This window comes from Artibeus jamaicensis, unplaced genomic scaffold (genome assembly GCF_021234435.1).
Source record: "Artibeus jamaicensis isolate MK-2021 breed Jamaican fruit bat unplaced genomic scaffold, CSHL_Jam_final contig_1998, whole genome shotgun sequence".
Taxonomy (NCBI): Eukaryota; Metazoa; Chordata; class Mammalia; order Chiroptera; family Phyllostomidae; genus Artibeus; species Artibeus jamaicensis.
The window spans coordinates 1,842,654-1,865,119 of NW_026521407.1; the positions used below are offsets into that span (position 1 = coordinate 1,842,654).

Consider the following 22,466-nt stretch of genomic DNA (forward strand, 5'->3'; position numbering starts at 1 on the left):
TTCCTCTCGTTGCCCCTCCCTTACACTTTCCCTCCTTGCCTTAGTTGAGGAATTGGGGGTCCCTGAATCCCTGTGACGGGCCAACAGAACTCCAAGAGCTGAGGGTGGTTGTGTGTCCCTGTTAGAAATGAGGCCGGGGGAGGTGGGGCTAAGTGGTTGGTTTATGCTGCTAACTCCCCGTCATGGGGTGCTTCTGGGGTGCTCCCCAAGAAAGACATATCCTCCTCTTTTCCCCTTAACTCAATGGAGAACCTGGCAGGGGAGACTGGACCACTGCAGGGGAGGGTGCTGGCACCCGGCCTGCCACAGAAGTGGGGAGGAGCCTGTGGAAGAAGGATCTAAACGGCAGGCCCTCACGCCTAACTCCTTTTCTGTGCTTGGTGTTTGCAGGACTCCCAGCCATCCCCCTTAGCCCTGCTCGCCGCAACATGTAGCAAAATTGGGCCTCCGGCTGTTGAGGCTGCAGTGACGCCTCCTGCGCCCCCCCAGCCCACACCACGGAAGCTCGTCCCCATCAAACCTGCCCCGCTCCCGCTCAGCCCCAGCAAGAACAGCTTTGGAATCTTGTCATCCAAAGGAAACATACTTCAGATTCAGGGCTCACAACTGAGCGCGTCCTACCCTGGCGGTCAGCTGGTGTTTGCCATTCAGAACCCCACCATGATCAGCAAAGGGACCCGGTCGAACGCCAGCATCCAGTACCAGGCGGTCTCTCAGATTCAGGCAAGCGGTTCCCAGACCATCCAAGTACAGCCTAATCTCACCAACCAGATCCAGATCATCCCTGGCACCAACCAAGCCATCATCACCCCCTCGCCGTCCAGTCACAAGCCGGTCCCCATCAAGCCAGCCCCTGTCCAGAAGTCAAGTACAACTACCACTCCCATGCAGAGTGGGGCCAATGTGGTGAAGCTGACAGGTGGGGGTGGCAACGTGACCCTTACTCTGCCTGTCAATAACCTCATGAACGCCAGCGACACCGGTGCCCCGACTCAGCTCCTCACGGAGAGCCCCCCCACTCCGCTGTCCAAGACTAACAAGAAAGCCAGGAAGAAGAGTCTTCCTGCCTCCCAGCCCTCTGTGGCCGTGGCTGAGCAGGTGGAGACGGTGCTGATCGAGACCACGGCGGACAACATCATCCAGGCAGGAAGCAACCTGCTCATCGTTCAGAGCCCTGGTGGGGGCCAACCAGCTGTGGTCCAGCAGGTCCAGGTGGTGCCCCCCAAGGCCGAGCAGCAGCAGGTGGTGCAGATCCCCCAGCAGGCCCTGAGGGTGGTGCAGGCGGCATCTGCCACCCTCCCTACTGTCCCCCAGAAGCCCTCCCAGAACTTTCAGATCCAGACGGCTGAGCCGACATCCACTCAGGTACCACACACACCCTCTGCGCCTGCTTCCTTCCTCTCCTTAGCCCTGACTGGCTAGCGCTCCATCCTGTTCAGCTTGCTTTTGAAGATGACCTCCGATCTGATCTGAATGTTGGGAGTCAGTATCCTTTGGGGTGGGCAGTGCGTGGCCACTTCTGCCTAACAAATGGATTCTCTTCAGTTCTTAGGGCCAAGTACAGCTTATCTGTAGAAATCAGATGAAACATACCTACTACCTATATTGTGGCCCACTTTTCCTTTATGGAGGTCTTTTAGGGGATAGATACCTACTTTTTAGTAATAAAATATATTTGGTATTATAGAATTACATAGTGAAAACAGTAGCAAGAATGGGAAAAATTCCAGTCAGAACCATAGAATTTGATGTGAAGTAAGACAATGAGACAAATGCTGATCATTGCTAATGACAAGGAAAAACAGGAAGCAGCAGACGAGTGTGAGGACAGGGACATGTAGGCTGGTCATCCGGGATGTGAACCTGAGCAAGCACGCTCTTATCTTTGGCATTCACAGAGATGCTCTAATGCTTGGCTCTGAGGCAGGTTTGATTCGCTCTGTGTGCCTACGGAACGCCCTTGATGCAGGTGGGAAACTCGGGACCAGAGAAGGCACGTGGTGTCTAGACATCACAGTGCATGGGTGACAAGAAGCAGGACTCAACCCCAAACTCCTCCACTTTTTTCCACCTCGATTCACTGTGTCTTACGTGTGGCAGGTGCTACCACTGAAATTGAGACAAGGATTTTTTTTTTAATATTAGCTCTTGCCCTTGAGGAATTGGTAATGTAGTCATCTGTAGAGAGAACTGGGGCGACAGTGAGCCACAGCAGGAAGTCGGGCGGTCTGCCGGGTGAAGGAGTGCCCTTGAGTTTGAGCTGTGGGCATGGAGTCAGGAGAGCCTCAAATGCCTCCTCCCCCCTGGCATATTGGGTACTGCCAAGTGATTTTCTCTAAATTATTTAATTCACTTATTACAATACTTGCGAGGTTCCATTCTCAAGCCTACCTTGCAGATGGAGAACTGGGTGATGATACCCTCACAGGTGCACACATCCTCAGCGGTGCCTCCCCTCCCTCTCCTGAGGTTCTGGATCTTAAGAGTGCTGGAGGCAGGGCTTAAACCCAGGGCTTCCTAAGGAAATAGTCATACAGATAGAGAAAGATTTAGCTACATTATTTCTTAAAGATGACGTAGTTTTCCATTATCCTCAGGTGCCTGTCTACTATACAACTATCCTTTTACTTGTATATCTAGGCTGTTTCCAACCTTAGAGCTAAATAAATTCCTAAAAGCAAGTAAGAGGATGTGCACATTTTTTTTTAAATCTGTTGTTTTTTGTATCAGAGACTGTCAGTCCACAGCCCCTCGGGTCAAGTCTGGCCCACCCATCTGTTTTTATAAAGAAAGTTTAAGACGTGACCATCTAAGTTGGGACACGCCCACCAGTGCAGCGTTGGCTCTCCGAGGCAGCCACCTCGTGGCCCGCAGAGCCCAGCAGTACCCACTGCCTGCCCTTTGCAGAGAAGGGTTGCTGGTCCCTGCCCCACGTTGTGACCAGGAACTTTCCTGGTAGCAGAAACTTAAGATACACAGAAAATAGCAGTGCCTTTCAAAAGGGCACACACCAGAACACTGGCAATGAACTTTGTATGTTGGGATGACTTGAGATTTGTTCGTTTGCTTTTAACTGAGGAACATGGCCCTAAAATAATTTAGGAATCAAAAATAACCCCCGTCGAATCACCGCAGGATTTTTTTTTTACAAATAACTTTTTCCCTGAACCACTGGAACGTAAGTTGCCACCAAACGTTTTGTGGAAAGTGTGTGATGCTTACACACAGGCACCTCCTACACAACCACCGGCCATCGGACGTGGGAAAGCAGCGGAGAGACACGTGGATGTCGTGATTCCGAGGCCCATTCAGGTCTCGCCGCTTCTCCTAATAATTCCTTTGTGGCAAAAGTCTCTCACCCATCGCCACCCACTGCATTTTATCATCAGGTCTCCATAGTCTCTTTGGATCTGGAACAGCGCCTCAGTCCTTACAAGCTACAGGGTGTTTATCTTGTAGAATGCTCCTCAGTATAGGTTTCTGTGACGTCTGCTCCAGACTGGACACAGGCTGTGTGTGTGTGTGTGTGTGTGTGTGTGTGTGTTCTCCCCAGGAGTGTCACCTTGAGACTGTGAAGACCCCATTCCTCACCAGATCTTTGCCCACTTGTTCTGGTATCTTTTACTATGATAGAGATTTTAAAAATTAACTTGATTTTAGGGTAAGTCTGTATTTACAGAAAGGCTGTGGTGGTAGTGCAGTGTATCTGTCACTAGCATCCCCATTGTTAAGTATCTTATCACCAGGGGACGTTCGTCAAAAGCAAGAAACTGACGCCAGACATTACTGGTAACTAAACTCCCAGGCTATTTTCGGATGTTATTGGTTTTTCCATTAGTGTCCTCTTTCTGCTCTATCTATCTATGCATCTGATATGTGTATATAGATAGAGAGATATAAATAAACCCAAGAGTTTTTACCAAGACCTCCAACTCCCACCCAGCACCACGGGGTTCGTTTCAGTTTTCGCCCTTCCCGTGTTTGTACCTCCCTTCTCTGACAGTGAGAATCCTCACTCCCGCTGTCCTCAATGTGTGTCCTGTCTGGGTCAGTCCCTGTGAACATGACTGGCCTCCCACCACCGCTGCAGCTCTTCCAGGCCCTCCTTACCCCAGCAGGCCCTCACACGCACATTTTTAAGGCTTCTCATACTCCCAAATTCCCCTCCAGCCGGGACACTCGCCCCACACCCCGACTCCTAGTGTAAGAGCGAGCGCCTGCTCCCCTGCTCCCTCACCAACAGTAAACATGGTGTTTTCTTCTTCCATCTTTGCCAATCTGGAGAGAAGCTGTTTCTCCAAATTAAGAGAAGAGCTTTTCTCCTCCATTTCATGGTGATTGCATCTTTTGTGAAGTCATCATTTAGTTGCCTTCTGATTCTCCAGTTCTGAGATTTGGCATTTCTCTTTTTCCCTGCTAAATAAATTAAATGTTTGGTTTCAAATCAACGGTCACTGTCTGCCAGCCTAGCACAGGATGCTGTGAGACCTTTGGTGGACGTCAGCCTGGACGTACGGAGGTGTGGGCTGGTCGGAGAAGACTTGGGCAGACAGAGAGGCACCCCCGCTTCTCACTGGGGCGGGGCGATGACGCCGCACTCACCAAAAGGTGCCAGGAGCCCAGTCTCTACTGGGACACTGACTTTTCCTTCTGGTCCCTCCCAGGTCTACATCCGCACGCCTTCCGGTGAGGTGCAGACAGTCCTTGTCCAGGACAGCCCCCCAGCAGCAGCTACGGCCACCTCTGCCACCACTTGTAACAGCCCTGCATCCCGAGCTCCTCATCCGAGCGGGGCCAGCAAAAAACACTCAGCAGCAATTCTCCGGAAAGAGCGACCCCTGCCAAAGATCGCCCCTGCTGGGAGCATCATCAGCCTGAGTGCGGCCCAGCTGGCGGCGGCAGCTCAGGCCATGCACACCATCAACATCAACGGTGTCCAGGTCCAGGGCGTACCTGTCACCATCACCAACACCGGCGGTGAGAGAAGGCCCCGGGCCAGGGCGCGGGTGGTGTGCCTGTACATCCCTCACGTGGGAACTGCAGGCCAGCCCTGTGCTGCCCAGTAACACAGCGAGGGCACTGCCTGCCCTCATCCCTGCCAGCTTTAAAGCGTGTCCACTTGGCCTCTTGGGTAGCCCTGTGAGATAGTTTAAGGGGTATGTTGGTGGTAACTGGTGTGGCTCAGTGGGTTGGGCATCACCCAGCAAACCAAAGGGTCACCAGTTAGATCTCCAATCAGGGTACAAGCCTGAGTTGCAGGCCAGGTCCCTGGATGGGTACGATGTTTCTCTCCCTCCCTTCCACTCTCACTAAAAATAAATGAATAAAATCTTTTTTAAAAAAAGGATGTACGTTGGCCCCTCTGACAACAGAAGACCTTGACGGTGGTAGAGAAAATGAGATACACTCAGGAGAACTCTCCAGCTGACATGCAACTGCATGTTAGTTTGTTCCAGACCAGAGACACATGTTCCAGGGAGGCCCTGGGTAAAGAAACTTAACGGAAGGCCTCCAGAATGAGCACAGCCCAAGTTAAGGTCGGAGAGAAGGGAGGGAGCTTTTGGCAGTGAGAATGGCTTGTGTTTCACTTCAGCCGAGTGGGAATCTTTGGTAGCACTTCAGAGTTTGAAAGCAGCCTTGCAGATCATCAGAGGAATGTTGCGGCCGCCTAGCAAACGGTTCCGGCCAAGCCTTCGTTCCCTCGCAAAAGGGCCCTGTCGGGGCAGCAGTGCTTTAACGCTGGCAGTAGGTCAGCGGCACGCCCTGCTCTGAAAGGTGTTATGCACGTCCTAGAGGACTTGGTTTTTTCCAGAGCCCTTAGAACTGTTTTCTTACTCCTGTTAACACAAACCCCTGGAGACTGCTGAGAGCAGAGTTGGTATCTCACAAGGGCCTAGGGCTGGAGGAAATTCTGTAAGAAACACTCCTCCAGACAACTCAAGACGAGAACCCTTCCGAGTTCAGAGGCAGCGTCTGAAAGCAGACCCCGCCGGTGTGGTGAAGTGGTGCAGTGTGCATTGCCTCTGAAGGTCAGGTCTGAGTTCTGCCACTTAAGGGCTGTGTGACCTTGATACGGGATTGAGCCTCAGTTTCTTCAAAGTGAAAGGAGGATAATAGTACCTGTTTTACAGGGTACTGAAGGTTGAAGGAGTTTCAGGCCTCCCGAATGGCACTCAGCATATAACAGGCTCTCGAAAGCATTGGCTGCTGTGGTCATCCTTATTACGTGCAGAAGGGAAGGAGGGCATCAGGCTCCCTGCTCTGCCCCTTCAGGCCTCTCACTGCAGACCACGCCCTCTGGCTCCCCACAGGGCAGCAGCAACTGACGGTGCAGAACGTTTCCGGGAACAACCTGACCATCAGTGGGCTGAGCCCCACCCAGATCCAGCTGCAGATGGAGCAGGCCCTGTCTGGAGAGGCCCAGCCTGGGGAGAAGCGGCGCCGCATGGCCTGCACGTGTCCCAACTGCAAGGACGGGGACAAGAGGTAACTGGAGCCAGGCCGGCAGCCTGGTGTGTGCCCTGTTCCCCAAGCCCCTCCCTGCCTGGGACACAGATCGAGAGGAGACAAGGCAGCAGCTCCATGCCGATGCCCTGCTCACCTCTCCGTGCTCTCTGACCTGACCCCACATCTACTCTGCACCCTGTTCTGCCCGCCTTACCCTCACCCCCTTCCCTCCACCGCACCCTCCATTCCCAGGTCTGGAGAGCAGGGCAAGAAGAAGCACGTGTGCCATATCCCCGACTGTGGCAAGACTTTCCGGAAGACGTCCTTGCTTCGGGCCCACGTGCGCCTGCACACTGGCGAGCGGCCCTTCGTCTGCAACTGGTTCTTCTGTGGAAAGAGGTTCACACGGAGCGACGAACTCCAGCGGCACGCCCGCACCCACACAGGTCTGTTCCCCGCCCCAGCAGCACACGCCCACCCAGACAGGGCTCCTCACCCTCGCCCCGCCAGGCTTGCCCCCCCTCGGGTCTGCCCCCAGCCTCTCCCTCCACCCCCCTGCATTGCCCTCCATGACATCCAGGTTCCTGGGCCTGCCAGGGAACTGCTGCCCTGAGCAAGAGCCGCAGCCTGTCTTCCAGGGTCCCAGCCTGCCCAGGAACCGCTTTCCAGCCATTTCTATATTGCGGTGTTTCCCAGAGTGATGTCATCCGCACTGTGCAGCCTCAGTGGCCCCTCCCACAGCCGCACAGTTAGCTATTTAACAGGCGCGGAGGCAGAATGCCAGGCGCTGTGCTGCACACTTCACAGACCGACTGGTTTGATCCTCGTACGACTCGGGAGGGTGCTTTGATTACGCCCGTTTTACAGAGGCTTGTGGGGGGGAGCGGGGGGGGGGGTGCAGGTGCAGACACGGGCGCTCTGGCTCCTGAGTCCCTTCTCTTAATTGCTTCCCCACACCACCTTTCCTACTATTATTTCCTGAGATCGTTTCGCTGTTTTTACTCATTGATGTCCAATCACTGTTGTTTTTGACATCACAAGCTTGATGTCACGTGTGCTGCTCCTTTTTGGGGGCTGGGATAAGTCTGTGAATGGGCTCTGTGAGTGATGGGCACCTCCTCTTCCCAGGGGACAAACGCTTCGAGTGTGCCCAGTGTCAGAAGCGCTTCATGAGGAGTGACCACCTCACCAAACATTACAAGACCCACCTGGTTACAAAGAACTTGTAAGGCCCACGGAGGCGGGAGGCCTCGGAGATGCAGTCCCCCTGGCGTCCTGCCCGGGCTGCTGGTGGCAAGGAGGCTGCTGCTGCCCTGGGCCCGCCCTCGGCCCCCCTCCTGTTTTGCAACTGTCCCCCCAGGAAGGGGCTCTGCTGTCCCATACTTGCCTCCTTCTGAAGCCCCTTGGCTCTGCCCTGGCCCTTCCCTCTCACCAGACCGTGGACACTGGGTATGCCCAACGAGACGTTCTAAACCAGGACGAGTGGGAACCTTTATTTCCAAAGGAAAAACATGAATTTCACTCCGTCGAGGAGCAAAGTGAGACCCCCACCCCCAACACTGCCCGAGTTGCATCATTGTGCCATGCGCCTCTCCTGCACCTCCTTGGCCCCCTGGCTACCTCGGACGCTCCGGGCCCTGCACCCAGGGCACCACTGGCGTCCACCCACCTCCTGAGGCGCTCAAGAGGCCGCCTCCACTCCACAGGCCCCAGCCCCGCCACGACTCTTCTCCAGCACATTCCAACTTTCTATTTAAAGATAAAGCTACCCACGGACTCCCTGACCCCTTTTCTATGGAGAACGTTGCCTTATACTCTACTTCAGATAATGAACACTGTGTATTGTGTGTGCTTTAAAGACGTTTTATTTAATTGCTCCCTTCTTCCTGTCCTTGTTACTCACCTCCCCCACGCCTGCTTTCAGTTTAGGGTTTGGGGGGCAATGATGAGCATATGGATTTTTTTCTCACTCTAGCAGTTCTCTTTTCTAAAGGACACAGCATTTCAACTCGAATTTGAATTCACACCCGAACCCGCCGCTGTCCCTTCGTCTCCCCCAGCCCTCCCGGCCCGAGCTCTAGTTGTGTACAGTGTATATTGTATAATAGACAATTGTGTCTACTACATGTTTAAAAACATATTGCTTGTTATTTTTAAGGCTTTTAAATTAAACAAAATCCAACTTTATTTTTAGTTGTAACTGCTTGAGGTATGTTTTATGATTGACAGATTTGTTATCCTTTATTAACGATGTACTTTGTTGTTCAGCACTGGGCTGACAAAATTTTTTTCTTGCTAATAAATTTAGTTGCCTGAGGCAAAATCTGCAGCTTGGCAGTGCGGCTTCCTTTTGTCTTTGACCTCAGAGGACTCGGAGAGGGGGTTCCGGGGAGGGAGCCCTGGTCTCCCAGAGCCACCTGCCCTGGGACCCAGGCAGGGCCTTGCTCTCCTGACCCCAGGAGGGCCTCAGCGACGCCTCCCGGAGCACCTGGGTGGGACCTCCAGGGGACAGGGCCCAGCGGAGGTGTCCCTGCTTGGTGGTTCTACAAGCCAGACCGAAGTAGGCACACGCTGTTTGGACTCGTCACAGCAGTGTCCTCCTTACCAGCAGACTACTTCCGCTCCACCGTGACCCGGACAGAGGCTTTGACCTTAGAGTCTGCTAGCAAGGAGCTTGGGAGAGAGAGCCAGAGGGGCTTGGCTTGGTCATTTCCAGAAGGCCAAGAAGGCTGGAGAAAATGAAATTTCTTAAGGGCCAAGATCCTTTCCCAGGGCGGAGTGCCAGGCCAGGAATCCATCTCTACCCAAGAGATCCTGCTTTTCATCTGCCCCTCACCCCTGCACCAGGGAGAGCAGCAAGCCGATTTCAGCAAGTGCTGCAGGTCTGCCGCGTTGGTGCGTGTGGGGGGAGCAAGCCATTCGGGAGGTCAGGGTTGCGAAGTTTCGTAGTGGGACCGGAGCTACCTCAGTGCACCTGTGGGGGCCTGGGAGCATCGGGCTAAAGGAGAACAGCGCATGCTCCTTACTGTGACGATGCCTCTCACTTACCCGGAGGGACACACCCAGGGTGGTGCGCTATACCGGCACCTTGGGGCTCTCTGGGCCCCACATTCTGTTGCTCACTCTTTTGTTACCAGCGGCCCACATTTGCAAGCAAACAGCTTTTCCTTAAAGCCAGTCCACTCTCACACCAGCTAAAGACAGAAAAGGGAGATGGATCTCAGATGGGTCACAGATTCTCTGCCCCGATTACATCTTCATTAACAGGCAGGAAGGCCCGAGACCTGTCCTACCCACACTTAGGTCCTTTGGGTGATACCAGACCAACGGCTGAATCTACCCTGGCATAGACGCCTCGTAACAAGCCCATCAGCCCTACATCTCATCACTGCACCGGCAGGGGAGGCAGGAGTACTTCTTCCCCACACACGGATTGTGCGACTGGAAAACTGCCATGCTGAGTTCTGAATCGGGACTGGTGGAGAGAAGGGGGATATTAACACATTGACCTCTTTCTCCCACATGTTCCCCAATGGCTTTCCTGAGAGCTGCTTCCAAGTCGTCTGCTTCCACTGCGGAAATTAATCTGACTCCGTGGCCTCCTCTAGGATGAGGGTGCCGGCCCCCGATCGGCAGGACTGAGTGCTGACACTTGGGATTGCCCTCTCCTGTGAGAGGGGTTCAAAGTGAAGCCTGGCCGTCTTTGCCTGCCATAGGCTGCTTGAATTAGAAAGGGGGCAGAGAAGGTGTTCCGTCTAGCCCAGGGGACAGCATGAGGACAGAATGGAGAGGCCTGGTGGCAAATCAGCCCTCATCTGCGGTAACCCATCCCCTTGTGAGTTGCAGGGGGTGGGGGCTGTGGATGCGATGCCACCCAAGCTCACCCCAGGCCAGAGCCCCCTGGCAGGACACCTGATGGGCCCTGGTTGAAATTGGGGGGCAGGCTATCCCCAGCAGCTTGAGAGTGTGGGGCCATGCAGCCCAAGTTCCCTCCTCAGAGTCATCCACACCAAAGCCACCTCCCTGCCTCTGACGTCTGCTCAGTGATGCTCAGTACAGCAGCTCTTTGACCCCAGATCCCAGGATTACTAGCTGGAAAGAAAAGGGGGCTGGGGAAGTTCTCCCCCATACTGAAGGCAAATCCAGGCAAAGTACCTTTTTAAAAAAAAATCAGCCTTGGCTGGTGTGGCTCAGTGGGTTGAGCACTGGCCTGCAAGCCAAAGGGTCGCAGGTTCAATTCCCAGTCAGGGGTACATGTCTGAATTGCAGGCCAGGTCCCTGGTGGGGGAGGGGGTGCATGAGAGGCAAACAGTGATATTTCCCTTCTCCCTTCCCCTCTTTTTAAAAATAAATAAATAAAATCTAAAAAAGAAACAAAAAACAGCAAACAGAACTCAGGCTTCCTTCAAACTACTCAGTCCATTTTTACAACCACCTTCTGAGGTCACTCTGAGGCCCCACGCGAGTACGATGACAGGAGCCACCTGCAGCATCTCAGGTGCCGGGACCCACCAGGGGCTCCTGGCCTGTGGATGTGGCTGTGGCCCACACCCAGGGTGGGGTCCAGGAGACCTAACCCGGGGTGAGACACTCTCTCAGGACAGAGACCTCTTACGACTTGATGAAGGTCTTTGGGGTGGGGATGAAGCCATTAAAAGAACTACCATCATCTCGGGACGGGTGGCAGCCGAGTTTCCTCGGGAAGGGGTCCTCAGGGAGAGGAAGAGGCGGGAAGAGAGTCTGGGAGGGTGGGGTAAAGGACAGGGGTATGGGTGAAAAGAAAGCAGACCACGGTGGGAAACGGCAGAGAAGTGGGGCTGGAGAGGACAGTCACACACCTACTTGCGCATCGGGATCCCGGGCAAGAGGAAATGGGGATGACCACAGGGCGGGCCAAAGGCAAGGACCACCAGGATTAATCAATGAAACTATGAAGCCGCCAGGTCATCTCCTTTGGGTCTACCTGGGAACGCGCCATCAGGCCTCCTTCCTCTGCTTGTGGCTCACGCACCAATTACTAAGGCAGTGGGTACCTGGACTAAGACCGATGCCTTCGGACCTCACTCAGTCTGGGAAAGCTTAACATCCCTCCAGCCAACAAGGGCACTCGGCCTGGTTCCACCAGGAGCACACCACCTCCAAACCCCACTCACAATGCCCAGCACCTGGCTACAGAGAGGCGTAACAAAGCAGTTTATGCATAAACATGACAGATTAGCATTTCCTGGCTGGCATATTGAGAAGGAGCCCTAGGAAGTCAGTGATATGGTGGATCCCACAAAGGAGATCCTAATGGGAAACGTGTATGATAACCACAGGATGTGTTTGCATAGTGACCCATGAACACACACATGCAAGGGTCATGTGAGGGGTCACCCACATAACCACAGGCAGGATGCTCGGATAAAAGCCAGTCCCCTTTGCATCCCTCTTCTGGGCCCTCTGAGAACCGTACTTGGGACTTGGGCATCTGTTGGCAGAGCACCAAGCACCCACCTTTCTGTGTGTCCTGAGTTCACCCCAAGGCTGGGCCCGGTAATTCCTGAGCTTTTAGGGGTCCCAGCACATCTCCCCCCAGCCTGCCCTCAGCCTCCTGGAAAGCCGGGCAACTGTGTATCGCCAGCATCATTTCCATCCTCCTGGGCCTCTCCCCTCTCCCACCGTCTTCCTTACCTCTCCCAGACCCTCTACCTTTCTCAGACACTCTCGTCCTCCCCTGTGGTTCCAGATGCCACTTCGGTGGCTCGTGACACCTACACGGGTCTCATTGGCCCAGACCTCTATCCTAAGCCTCAGACATGATTATCCAACCAAACCAAACGTGCGTGTTCCCTAAACCCTCACGTGCCACAGGCCTGGCAGTGACTTCATCTCTCCCCCAGACCCCCTCCCCCAACAAGCCCCACTCCAGTGAACAGCACCACCCACATCACCTAAAGTCATCCTGGTGAGTCAACCCCTGCTTCTCCACCCACTCACCCACCCACCCACCCACACACTCAGGCACCAGGGTCCTGCCTCCATTTAGACAACACTCCAGTCTGGGCCTCCCTCTCCTGCTATCCACTTGGTCACCGGCTCCCAAAACACAATCACTAAGCTGCAATTGAAATATATAACCCAATCAAACCATGAGACTAAAAGACATTTTCAAAACATAGATGCAAAAGCATCGGCAGAGAACAAGCAAAGCACAGGCCCCAGACCCACCCATGGCCTCTCTGTTTCACGTGGATAAACCAGTGTGCCTTTTTGTGCAATGACCTACTGTAATATATTTGCTATTCACTTAAGATTCTCTCGAGAAAAGATTAATAAATTTACAAAGTTTGGGCTGGGGGGGGAAGGTGGCAAAATATTTAATGAAAAGCAGTAACAATAAAAAGTTCAATTCTCCCACCCAGGCAAGAAAACCCTTGCTGAGGTTACAGCCGGAGAGGCCCAGCCGGCGGGCGTGCCCGCCCCCCCCTTTTGCACTTTGTGATCCAGACACCAAACCCCACCAGGCAGAAAAGCACAACACAAGCCTACTTATTATTTTCCAGGCAAAGGGAAAAATATGAAAAAGCAACCAGTTGCAAGCTTCCTCACTAACTGCCAAGGATGGGAGAGGCTGTTGGAATCTACTTTTTCTCCTCAGCTGGCCTTTAAAAAACAAGATTCAGACACTCGGTTTGGACAACAGCACAGGATGAAAAAGAATCGTGTAAAAGCCTAATCGGAGCCACCTGCCCGATCGCCAGCTGGCACGCCGAGCCCCTGCCCAATGCCCGGCCCAGTGCCCGGCCCCTGCTGGCCAGCTCACCACCCATTTACGCAGCATCCTACTGTGCCAAGTTTCCCCAACACACCCAGCCTTCACTCAGGCTGCTCCCTCTTCCAGGCACAGCCCTCCCATTGTCCACCTGGCAAACACATCCTCATTTGGACAAATCAAATGTCTGCTCCTTTACAAAAGCGTCCCTGACTACCGGAACCCCAGACCACTTCCTCCTTCTTGCTCCCCATTCCTTCACAGAAGCACCTGTAACTCTTCAGCTTACAGATCCTGGTTGCCCTGCAGACCACAAATCCCTGTGGGCTAGAACCCCGCCATCTTTATCTTAGTATGCTCAGACCTAGCTCAGTACCTGGTCCAAAAGAAGTCTTCAACAAATGCCAACTGAATGAATAAATATCTATTCAGTGGACCCTTGAACAGCCCATGGCTTTGAACTGCACGGGTCCGCTTATACACAGATTGTTTTTCTCAATACTGTTTGTTTATATATTTTCCCCCCCTTCTTTATGCTTCTCAATAAAATTTTATTTTCCTTTTTTCATGTAACATATAAAATATGAGGGGAAGCCCCTTCCAACAACCGGAATTATCTTCTGGAGGGCAGGCCCCTTGTAGTACATACAGGTTTCCCCCACTAAAAGGTATTATAGGAACCCATCTGTATCAGTGTACCAGCTGGTGTTGTTGTGAGAGGCTGTGTTCAGCTTCAGTGAATTTTTTTTGAAGACTTTCAGTGAGGTTGCCAGTTTCATGATAGCTGATTTATGAGTACATCTGCCCACACCGCACTGAGTGTTCAGCACTTTTTGACTAAAACTGGCATTGACCCCCTGTGCCCCCTCCCTATTCACCCAATCTTGTCCTGGGTGACTTTTTTTGTTTCCCCAGATGAAAAAAGTCAACAAAGGGAAATGTTTTGCCAATGTGGAAGAAGTGAAACAAAAACAGCAGAAGCCTAAAAGCCATCAAAATCGACCAATTCAAAAACTGTTTTGAGCAGGGGGGGAAAAATGTCTTGATAGTGCATCAAATGGAGCTTACTTTGAAGGCAATGGAAGCTTAAACATGTGAGAATAAATACACAATTTTTTATAAATAAATGCCATAGTTTTTTGGGTTCCTCCTCGTATGTGGCAATCAACTGTTTATGTTACTGGTAAAGCTTCTGGTCAAGAGTAGGCTACTTACTCAGAGTGAAGTTTGGGGGAAGTTAAAAGTTACATGGGAATTTTCAACTTGGGAGGGGTCAGCAGCTCTAACCCTCAAGTTGTTCAAGGGTCAACTGTACTGAGCTCTTGACTTTTGAGCAAACCACTCAAACGGCCCTTGTCTCGGCGCCCTGCGATCCTGGAGCCAGGATAGCGCAGCCCAGGAGTGCTAAGAGTACCGACCCATGAACAAAACTGTCTGAGTTGAAGCGCACTGATGACTACGTATAAGATTTAAGTGCAGGTGCTTGGGAGGAGGGGAGGGCAGTAATGTTCATTCGTGGAAAAACAACCTCAACAAGAAAGAAAGTCTAGTCAACTCTCTCTCAGTCATGTTGGTGGAGGAAATCAATGCAGCAAACAATTTCAACCAGCAGAGAATCCATAGATCACCATTATTAAGCCTTGAGATACATATTATTTCTTTGCAGAAAATTTGTCTTCCAGATTCTATTTGGCACAAGCTCTGTGCACATGATAAAGGGTGATAGGGATCTAACGTAGTGCCATATGTAGCTTATCTGTAATGCAGACACCTGGGCGGAGCAGGCAGTTCCCTTACCTGACATCTTGAGGTGCCTGCCTAGACGTCTCTTGCAGCTCGCCTTCTTGATGATAGTAGAAACCAGGACTACAGAGAGGCCTTGACCCATGGCTGTCCCAGCCAGGTCAAAGCTGGAATGGGCACTTGCAGGTTTCCCATGTCTCTGCCCTGCATCCAACATTCTGGAAATGGCTTTGCACATCCACTTACTCTCCTATGCCCTCAGTTACAGTTAGTGTTCACCAGAATACCAGACCCCAACTATCTGGGAAGGGCAAAATGTGAAAAAGCAGAAACTCAGACCTGGCTGGTGTCGCTCAGTGGACTGAGTGCAGGACTGTGAACCAAAGGGTCAGAGGTTTGATTCCCAGTCAGAGCACATGCCTGGGTTGCTGTCCAGGTCCCCAGTAGGGGGCGCATGAGAGGCAACCACACATTGATGTTTCTCTCCCTCTTCCTCTCTCCCTACCCCTCTTTCTAGAAATAAATAAATAAATGAAATCTTTAAAATCAGAAAAGGTGGGGTGAAGGTGGGGTGAACCCAGCAAAGACGAAGAAGGCCCAGTAGAGGTGGGGCAGTAGCAACCTTCCCAACCTACCTGAACACCGACTAGTCTGCTGCACCAGGAAAGGGGAAGCCATGAGCAAAGGGGGCAGCATGCTCTGGCCTGGGGTGAAAGAAATGAGGCTGGAGAGAGGGGGTTCAGAGCTAGAAGAGGAATATGGCTCTGGTCTGGGAATAGCTTGATCCTAAATTTCCACCTTGTCCTTCCCATTCAGCTGTCTTCCTCTGCACCCCACAGTCTCTTCCTAACCCCACTGCACCTACCCAAGCCCCAGAGTTGCGCCTCCCCCTCCCCCACCAAAAAAAACCCAACACAAATACACTACCACCCAACGCCTACTTGGAGAGACCACAAGTCAGTTCAACCTCTCCCACTCTCGATCCCTGATTTCTTCCCCTCACCCAGATGGCCCCTTTCTCTGTATCCCCTCATCATCTTGCCTCAGGGTCCAGTCCCTATTTCCACTTTCCATTTGTCTTTCCCAGGCCACCAGCCTCCCATCTAGGAAGTACTTCCTGCACTGGGCTCGCTTTTAGGCACCTACCAGGGGCCGGCCACTTAATACTGACCACTACCCCCAAGGTCTCAGCGGCTCATCCCCCGACCCCAGCTTGGGCGGCAGCAGTCTCTATATCTTTAACAAACCTCCACGTGCGTATTAACGGCGTTGACAGAATTTCCTTGTCTCCCTGCGCCCTCCCCCAGAGGCGCCGCCCATTGGCCGCTGGATTCCTCTATTCTCGCCGTAATTGGCCTCGTTCTGGAAAACGGAGACCAATAGTCTTCCAGCGCCAGTATCCCTTCTCCAACCCTGGACTCCCATTGGCTCCGAGGACTTAGGGGGCTCTAGGCTTGGCGACTGACAAATTCTCCCTTTCCCCGGGCAGACTTCGGACTGAAAAACTGGCTCCGAACGCAACCGAACCCGGTGCCAGGCGACGCCGGGTCACGTGGCTGACGGCCCCATGACGTGCAGGTTGCGGGGCGTCACGGTGACGTTCGGGCGATAGGCCAAGTGGCCCCACTACCTGCGTCCACTGTGCAGCCGTGGAACTGTCATGGACCTGGGACCGATGCGCAAGAGTTACCGCGGGGACCGAGAGGTGTAGTCTCTGGGCAGGGTCTCCGCAGGGGCGGGGAGTCGCAAGTCATTTGAGGAGAGGAGGGAGAGTGGGAGGAACCTTACGGGGTTTCTGACGGCCACCTTATGGGGCGAGGGGGCTTGGGGTTACCGTCGTGGGACAAGGGCGTTCAAAGACGACCAACGTGGGAGACGTTCTTGTGAAACCCAGACGAAGATGGGCCCTAGAGGCAGCTCGTGGTGGTGGGTTAGGGCACGGTCTCCAGGCTCGGGGCTGTAATCCCGTCATTCACCGGGTGCATCACTTCGGGCAGTGTACTAAACCTTTCTGGCCTCAGCTTCCTCACCTGTGAAATGACGGTACCTACCTCACAAGAATGCGATGGACTCAGATGTCCGTAAAGTACTTAGAACGGGGACAATCAGCATATAAATGTTTAAGGAAAAGCAAGGGGGAGGGGGACTAACGCACGGAGGAGGCAGGAGAGCGCTACTAGCTCCTTTCCCCTCCTCTGGAGAGGAACCAAGAGAACAGTTTTGGGATCGGATCCCAAAGCATTTCCAGACATTCTTTTTGTTTTTTTATTGATTGATTTTAGAGAGAGTGAGGAAGGGGGAGAGAAGGAGAAAGAGGGAGAGATTGAGCGACACACTGGTTTGCTGTTCCGCGTATTTATGCATCCATTTGTTCATTCTTGTATGTGCCCTGACCGGGGATCCCGGCACCTTGACTTAGTGGGAGGACGCTGTAACCAAGTGAACCACCAGGCCAGGAAAGCACTTCCAGAAATTCTTGTTAAACACGCAGTTTTCCATTAAACCTTAGACCTGAATGAGAATTTACAAGGGCTGAGCCCAGAATTAATCTTCTTTTTTTTTTTTAAGGCTTTTCAAGTGGTTTGTTTGGCACCCGTGACATGAAACACTGATTCATCCTCCACCACTAGCCAAGGGGACCCAGCAGGTTTTTCCACCTTCTCGTGCCCGAATCCCCACCTGCAATATGGGATCAACACAGCCTCTTGCAGGGGTCCTGTTTTTTGTTACGAGGCCATTGTTACAAGGACTTAATGAGTTAACATTTGGGCCGTGCCTGGAATAGTTCTACACACACATTAAGCAATATATGTATTTTGTTTATTAAATGAAGTAAAATTCTCCCTTCCCAGGCATTTGAGGAAGCGCATCTGACCTCTCTGGACCCGGTGAAGCAGTTCGCTGCCTGGTTCGAAGAGGCCGTTCAGTGTCCTGACATAGGGGAAGCCAATGCCATGTGTCTGGCTACCTGTACCAGGTGGGCACAGCTGTGGGCCCTTCCACGAGTGGGTACAGATGAAGGAGGACACTTAGAAGCTCTCAGTTTAATGGATGACAATTTTATGATTCCAGCCCTTTTTTATTAGCATGCTATGTGGTGGCAGGAAAATTACTTGTCCTCTCTGGGCCTTACCTGTAAACCAAAGATAATACTTTACTGAATCCATTTCAGTGATGAAATTCAGTGCCTCATTCATCTCTGCCCTTGACACAAACACCCCTGCCACCCATACACCCTTGCCTCCCTCATCTCCCCACCTACCCTGTTCCCAGCTGCCATTTAAGAGCTGTGTCTCCCGGGACCTCTCCATGAAGCTCTCTCTTTCTGGAAATGTAGACCAAGCCTGGCTGTATCATTCACTTGATAATCAGTCATTGAGATTAGCCTCTTATCCAGCTCTTCTTGTCCCCCCTCACTAAAATGTGAGGCCTGCAAGGCAGGGCTTTTGTATCGTGCCCTGGGTATGCCCTAGAGCCCCGATCAGAGGACCTGATACAGTGACACCTTCTGTGATCCCTAAGCTGATTGCATTATTATTTGTGGTCGCCCTTAGAGCCTTGCTACTTTGCTAGGGCTGCCATAGCAAAATACCACAGACAGGGTTCCTTAAACAACTGAAATTTATTTTCTCACAGCTCTAGAAACTAGAAGTCCAAGATTAAAGTGCTGTCAGAGTTGGTTAGGAGGCCTCTCTTCATGGCTCGCAGACGGCTGCCTTTTTGCTGGGTCCTCACGTGGCCTTCCTTTTTTTGTGCATGCAGGGAGAGCAAGTGACAGATCTTGTCTCTTCCTCTTAGAAGGACACCAGTTTTTTTGGATTAGAGCCCCACCCTTATGACCTTATTTAACCTTAATTACTTCCTGGAAGTCCCTATCTCCAAATACTCACAATGGGGAGGTTAGGGCTTCAACATAGAATTGTAGGGGGACACAGTTCAGCCCCTAACAAGGCCCTAGGCAGCAGTGTCATCCTGTACGTCCAGGACAAATCCCCAGGGGCAAGTGGGAATGGGTGGCCTGAGTGCCCAGACAGTGCAGAACAAGGGGACACAGATGTAGGGGTGCTCAGCCACCCTGTGGGGAGGGGCAACAGCAAGGACATTGAAATGAGCTCTGACCATGGCGCTCTGCTCTTCCTCCCAGAGATGGGAAGCCCTCTGCCCGCATGGTGCTGCTGAAGGGTTTTGGCAAGGATGGCTTCCGCTTCTTCACTAATTCCGAGAGCCGCAAGGGAAAAGAGCTGGTGAGGGTTCATGGTAAATCCTCAGCGCTGCAGAGTCCAGCATTGCCTCGTTGGTCACCAGTTCCTGCCACCCCCAACCCCACCCGCTTGTGATCTGTGCTCGCGCACCACCCAGTCTGCGGGCCTGTGCCCTCGCCATTCTCCTTGCCCTGCGAGCATGCGCGCATGCTCTCTCCCACTGCCCCCAGCGCCGTCATCTGTTCGCCTGCGTCTCTCCTGTCCTTCTAGTCTCCGCTCCAGTGTTACCTCCTCAGAAAGGCCTCCTCGACTCCTCCACTGAGTCAGCCACTCGTGCTTTTGCTATCATAACTGGCAACGTCTCTGCCCTTTTTTCAGTTTCGAACTGCATTTGTATGATCACATGATCAGCGTTTGTGTCCTTGGTTAAGTGGTGAGCTTTGCAGCGGCAGAGGCTGCATCTGTTGTATCTGCTACACCCCCAGGACCTCTTCTGGTGTCGAGTACAGAGCTGGCACTTCATGTACATACAATTCATAAATCCAAATGAGTCACCCTTCCTGAGTCCCTGCCAGCCAAACTTGCATTTCTCAGAACTTACAAATCTGTGGGTTTGAGAAATGGCAAGCATCGCTTTGGAATCCAGCTGGCTTAGGTTTCCAGCACAGACCTGCCACTTGCTGTGCGAACTTGGGCACGTTACTTACCCACTCCGAGCCTGTCTCCACCCCTGTAAGAGTAGACCCACCTGTGAAGGTTTAAATGAGATATTACATGGAGTGCATCTCCTATGGGCCTGCTCGCTGCAGACTCCCTGCCTCCCAGCTTCCCCCTGCCTGCTGCAGACTCCCCACCTTCCCCCTGCCCACTAGACGGGTCCTCCCCACCGTCCTGATGGCTGTCTGCGGATTCCCTTCCTTTCCAGGACTCTAATCCCTTCGCTTCTCTTGTCTTCTACTGGGAGCCCCTAAACCGTCAGGTGAGTGAACACGCCCAGGACAGCCTGGGGTGAGCTGCATTGGGAGGGGCCTGAGTTTATATATGAGCCCAGTGGAGGTCCTGGGCTGGGCAAACACCCTGCCTCTCAAATAACTCTCAATTAGCTGTTCTAGTCGAAGCCCACAGTGATGGGGCAGTGGGGCCTGTGCTGGTGGGGAGGGAGGGCGACGCTGAATGCCAGGTACCGGGGCCATCCCTGAGCAGGTCCGTGTGGAGGGCCCTGTGAAGAAGCTGCCAGAGGAGGAGGCCACAAGCTACTTCCGCTCCCGCCCCAAGAGCAGCCAGATTGGGGCTGTGGTCAGTCAGCAGAGTTCCGTGATCCCTGATCGGGAGGTAAGTGGGCCTCCCCCTCAGCTGTCCTGGTGGCGAGGGCCTGGGCTTATCCCCAGCGGTTCTGTCCCAGGGAGGCCAGGGCCCTCCCTCTCCCTAAAAGTGAGAAGGATGGTCTCCCTGGGGGAGTGGGGTGGGAGGGGACCGGAGAAGCAGGCCTCTTCCGTCTGTCTGACCCTCCCGTCGGACTGTGTTCCTGGAGAACAGGCCAGCCCACCTTGCCCCCGTGTGCCCCCAGCACCTGGCTCAGAGCACAGGCTTGGTGAGTGGTTACTAAATGAATCAGTGACCGGGTCTGGCCCTTCCTCCATCTCCTTCCCCGGGACAGTACCTGAGAAAGAAGAATGAGGAGCTGGAGAAACTCTACCAGGAACAAGAGGTGCCAAAGCCCGAATACTGGTGAGTGGTGCCGGTGGTCATTGTGGGAAGGGACACCAGGACCCCTGTGTTTACTTGAAGCCACCCTGTCTGTGGAGTTAGAGATCTTCTCCTCCTGGTCAACCCTCATCAGACACATCCCAGCAACTTCCTTCGGGGACCCCAGGGTGGCAGGGGTGGGGACGGTAACATGGCTGAGAAAAATGCACAGAGCCCCAGAACCCCTGCTTCTCTTTGTAGGGGTGGCTACGTCCTGGACCCACAGGTGATAGAATTCTGGCAAGGCCAAACCAACCGCCTGCACGACCGGATTGTCTTTCGGCGGAGCCTCCCAGTAGAAGACTCCTCCTTGGGGCCCATGACCCATCGCGGGGAGGCAGGCTGGCTCTACGAGAGGCTCGCTCCCTGACAGCCGGGCTGCGGCGCCCGCTGGAGCTGGGACGGGTGCTGAGAGACGGTAGGGGGTTGGGGCCCGGCCCTTCTTTTTTTTAAAACAGCTGCATTTTTTTTTTTTAATCTTTAGAGGGAAAGGGAAGGAGATAGGGAGAGAAATATCAATGTATGGTTGCCTCTCGTGCATCCCCTGCTGGGAACTGGCCTGCAACCCAGGCATGTGCCCTGACTGGGAATCGAACCGCAGTTGTCTGGTTCGCAGGCCCATGCTCAATCCACTGAGCTACACCAGCCAGCAGGCCCTTCTAAAGCCAACATATTTCCTTCCCACTCCTTGTCTTTGGGGGTCTTCAGAGTTTATCCTTCAAGCACTCTGTACCTACTTGGCTCCTAATAAGCTGTCTGATGGAGTGTGACGGAGGCATAATAGAGAATCACAAATGGAAAGTAACCCCACAATTATTTTCTTGATTCTAACAGTCACTATTGGGATAGCTCTCTCTAGAGCAGGGGTGCCCGACTGTTTGGCATCTCTGGGCCACACTGGAAGAGGAAGAGTTGTCTTGGGCCACACGTTAAATACACGTGATCACAAAAAAAATCTCACAGTGTTTTAAGTAAATGTACGATGTGTTGGGCCGCATTCGCAGCTGTCCTGGGCTGCCTGCTGCCCGTGGACCGCAGTGTGGACGCCCCTGCTAGAGGGAGCAGCTGACGTGACTCCCTCTTCTGGTGACAGGGTGGGTCCCCAGCAGCCCCGTCTTAGCACTGTGACTGGTCCTACCGACCGAAGCTGACTGGTGCCGGCATAAGCACCTGAGCCAATCTAGCCCGTCAGTTTTTCTTGTCAACTATTTGATAGTTGAAGTGGAGTGACCCAGAGCATGACGCGTCATTGTTGGCAGGTCATTAATGGCAGCCAAGAAGCACTGGGCTCTGGCCGCTGCTCTCGCAATTCCCTCGGCGGCCCTGGGTCCCTCCTGCCCCCTCCTGGGCTGTGCAGTTCCTCCGCCTGCCTCGAACACTCACTGTCTCTAAGACGAACTTTTTTTTTTGTTTACATAAAATAGCTGGATCAATTTCTGTTGATTGCAAATAAAAGAACCTTAACTTATTTATTAATAGATATTCCATATTTTTATAGTCCTGACACTACTGATAGCTGCTTTCCGTTGTCTGAAACGCAGTGATGTGGAAAAAGGTTACACTTACTCTCTGTA

General features: G+C 53.0%; 2 protein-coding genes and 1 long non-coding RNA gene across 4 annotated transcripts in view; 2 read left to right on the top strand and 1 right to left on the bottom strand.

Moving 5' to 3' along the window:
• The window catches only part of SP2 (Sp2 transcription factor), a 23,800-nt gene extending 15,024 nt beyond the window's left edge, over positions 1-8,776 (top strand). For both annotated transcript variants that reach the window (XM_037149884.2, XM_037149882.2), the window contains exons 3-7: positions 391-1,365; positions 4,665-4,977; positions 6,312-6,486; positions 6,700-6,893; positions 7,576-8,776. In XM_037149884.2, coding sequence (XP_037005779.2) covers positions 391-1,365; positions 4,665-4,977; positions 6,312-6,486; positions 6,700-6,893; positions 7,576-7,676 — 1,758 coding nt within the window. In that variant the 3' untranslated portion in view covers positions 7,677-8,776. The remainder of the gene's footprint in view (positions 1-390; positions 1,366-4,664; positions 4,978-6,311; positions 6,487-6,699; positions 6,894-7,575) is intronic.
• The window catches only part of LOC128625978 (uncharacterized), a 21,722-nt gene extending 5,430 nt beyond the window's left edge, over positions 1-16,292 (bottom strand). The window contains exons 1-2 of the long non-coding RNA XR_008389833.1: positions 14,999-16,292; positions 2,392-2,517 (exon numbers count right to left, since the gene is read on the bottom strand). This is a non-coding gene — a long non-coding RNA (uncharacterized LOC128625978). The remainder of the gene's footprint in view (positions 1-2,391; positions 2,518-14,998) is intronic.
• An 86-nt stretch (positions 16,293-16,378) lies between these two features.
• Positions 16,379-22,360, top strand: PNPO (pyridoxamine 5'-phosphate oxidase). The gene is made up of 7 exons (XM_037149886.2): positions 16,379-16,649; positions 17,797-17,921; positions 19,089-19,188; positions 20,072-20,125; positions 20,350-20,478; positions 20,804-20,874; positions 21,094-22,360. The coding sequence occupies exons 1-7, from the start codon at positions 16,605-16,607 to the stop codon at positions 21,260-21,262; spliced, it is 693 nt and encodes a 230-aa protein (XP_037005781.2). The 5' UTR covers positions 16,379-16,604; the 3' UTR covers positions 21,263-22,360.
• Positions 22,361-22,466: the final 106 nt, after the last annotated feature.

What these genes read in the sequence shown, in the direction of transcription:
- PNPO (XM_037149886.2), top strand. Translation starts at nt 16,605, where the DNA reads ATGGACCTGGGACCGATGCGCAAGAGTTACCGCGGGGACCGAGAG. An exon ending in GCCGCAAGGGAAAAGAGCTG is followed by an intron (nt 19,189 to 20,071) that starts GTGAGGGTTCAT and finishes CTTCCTTTCCAG; the next exon opens with GACTCTAATCCCTTCGCTTC. An exon ending in GGGAGCCCCTAAACCGTCAG is followed by an intron (nt 20,126 to 20,349) that starts GTGAGTGAACAC and finishes ATCCCTGAGCAG; the next exon opens with GTCCGTGTGGAGGGCCCTGT.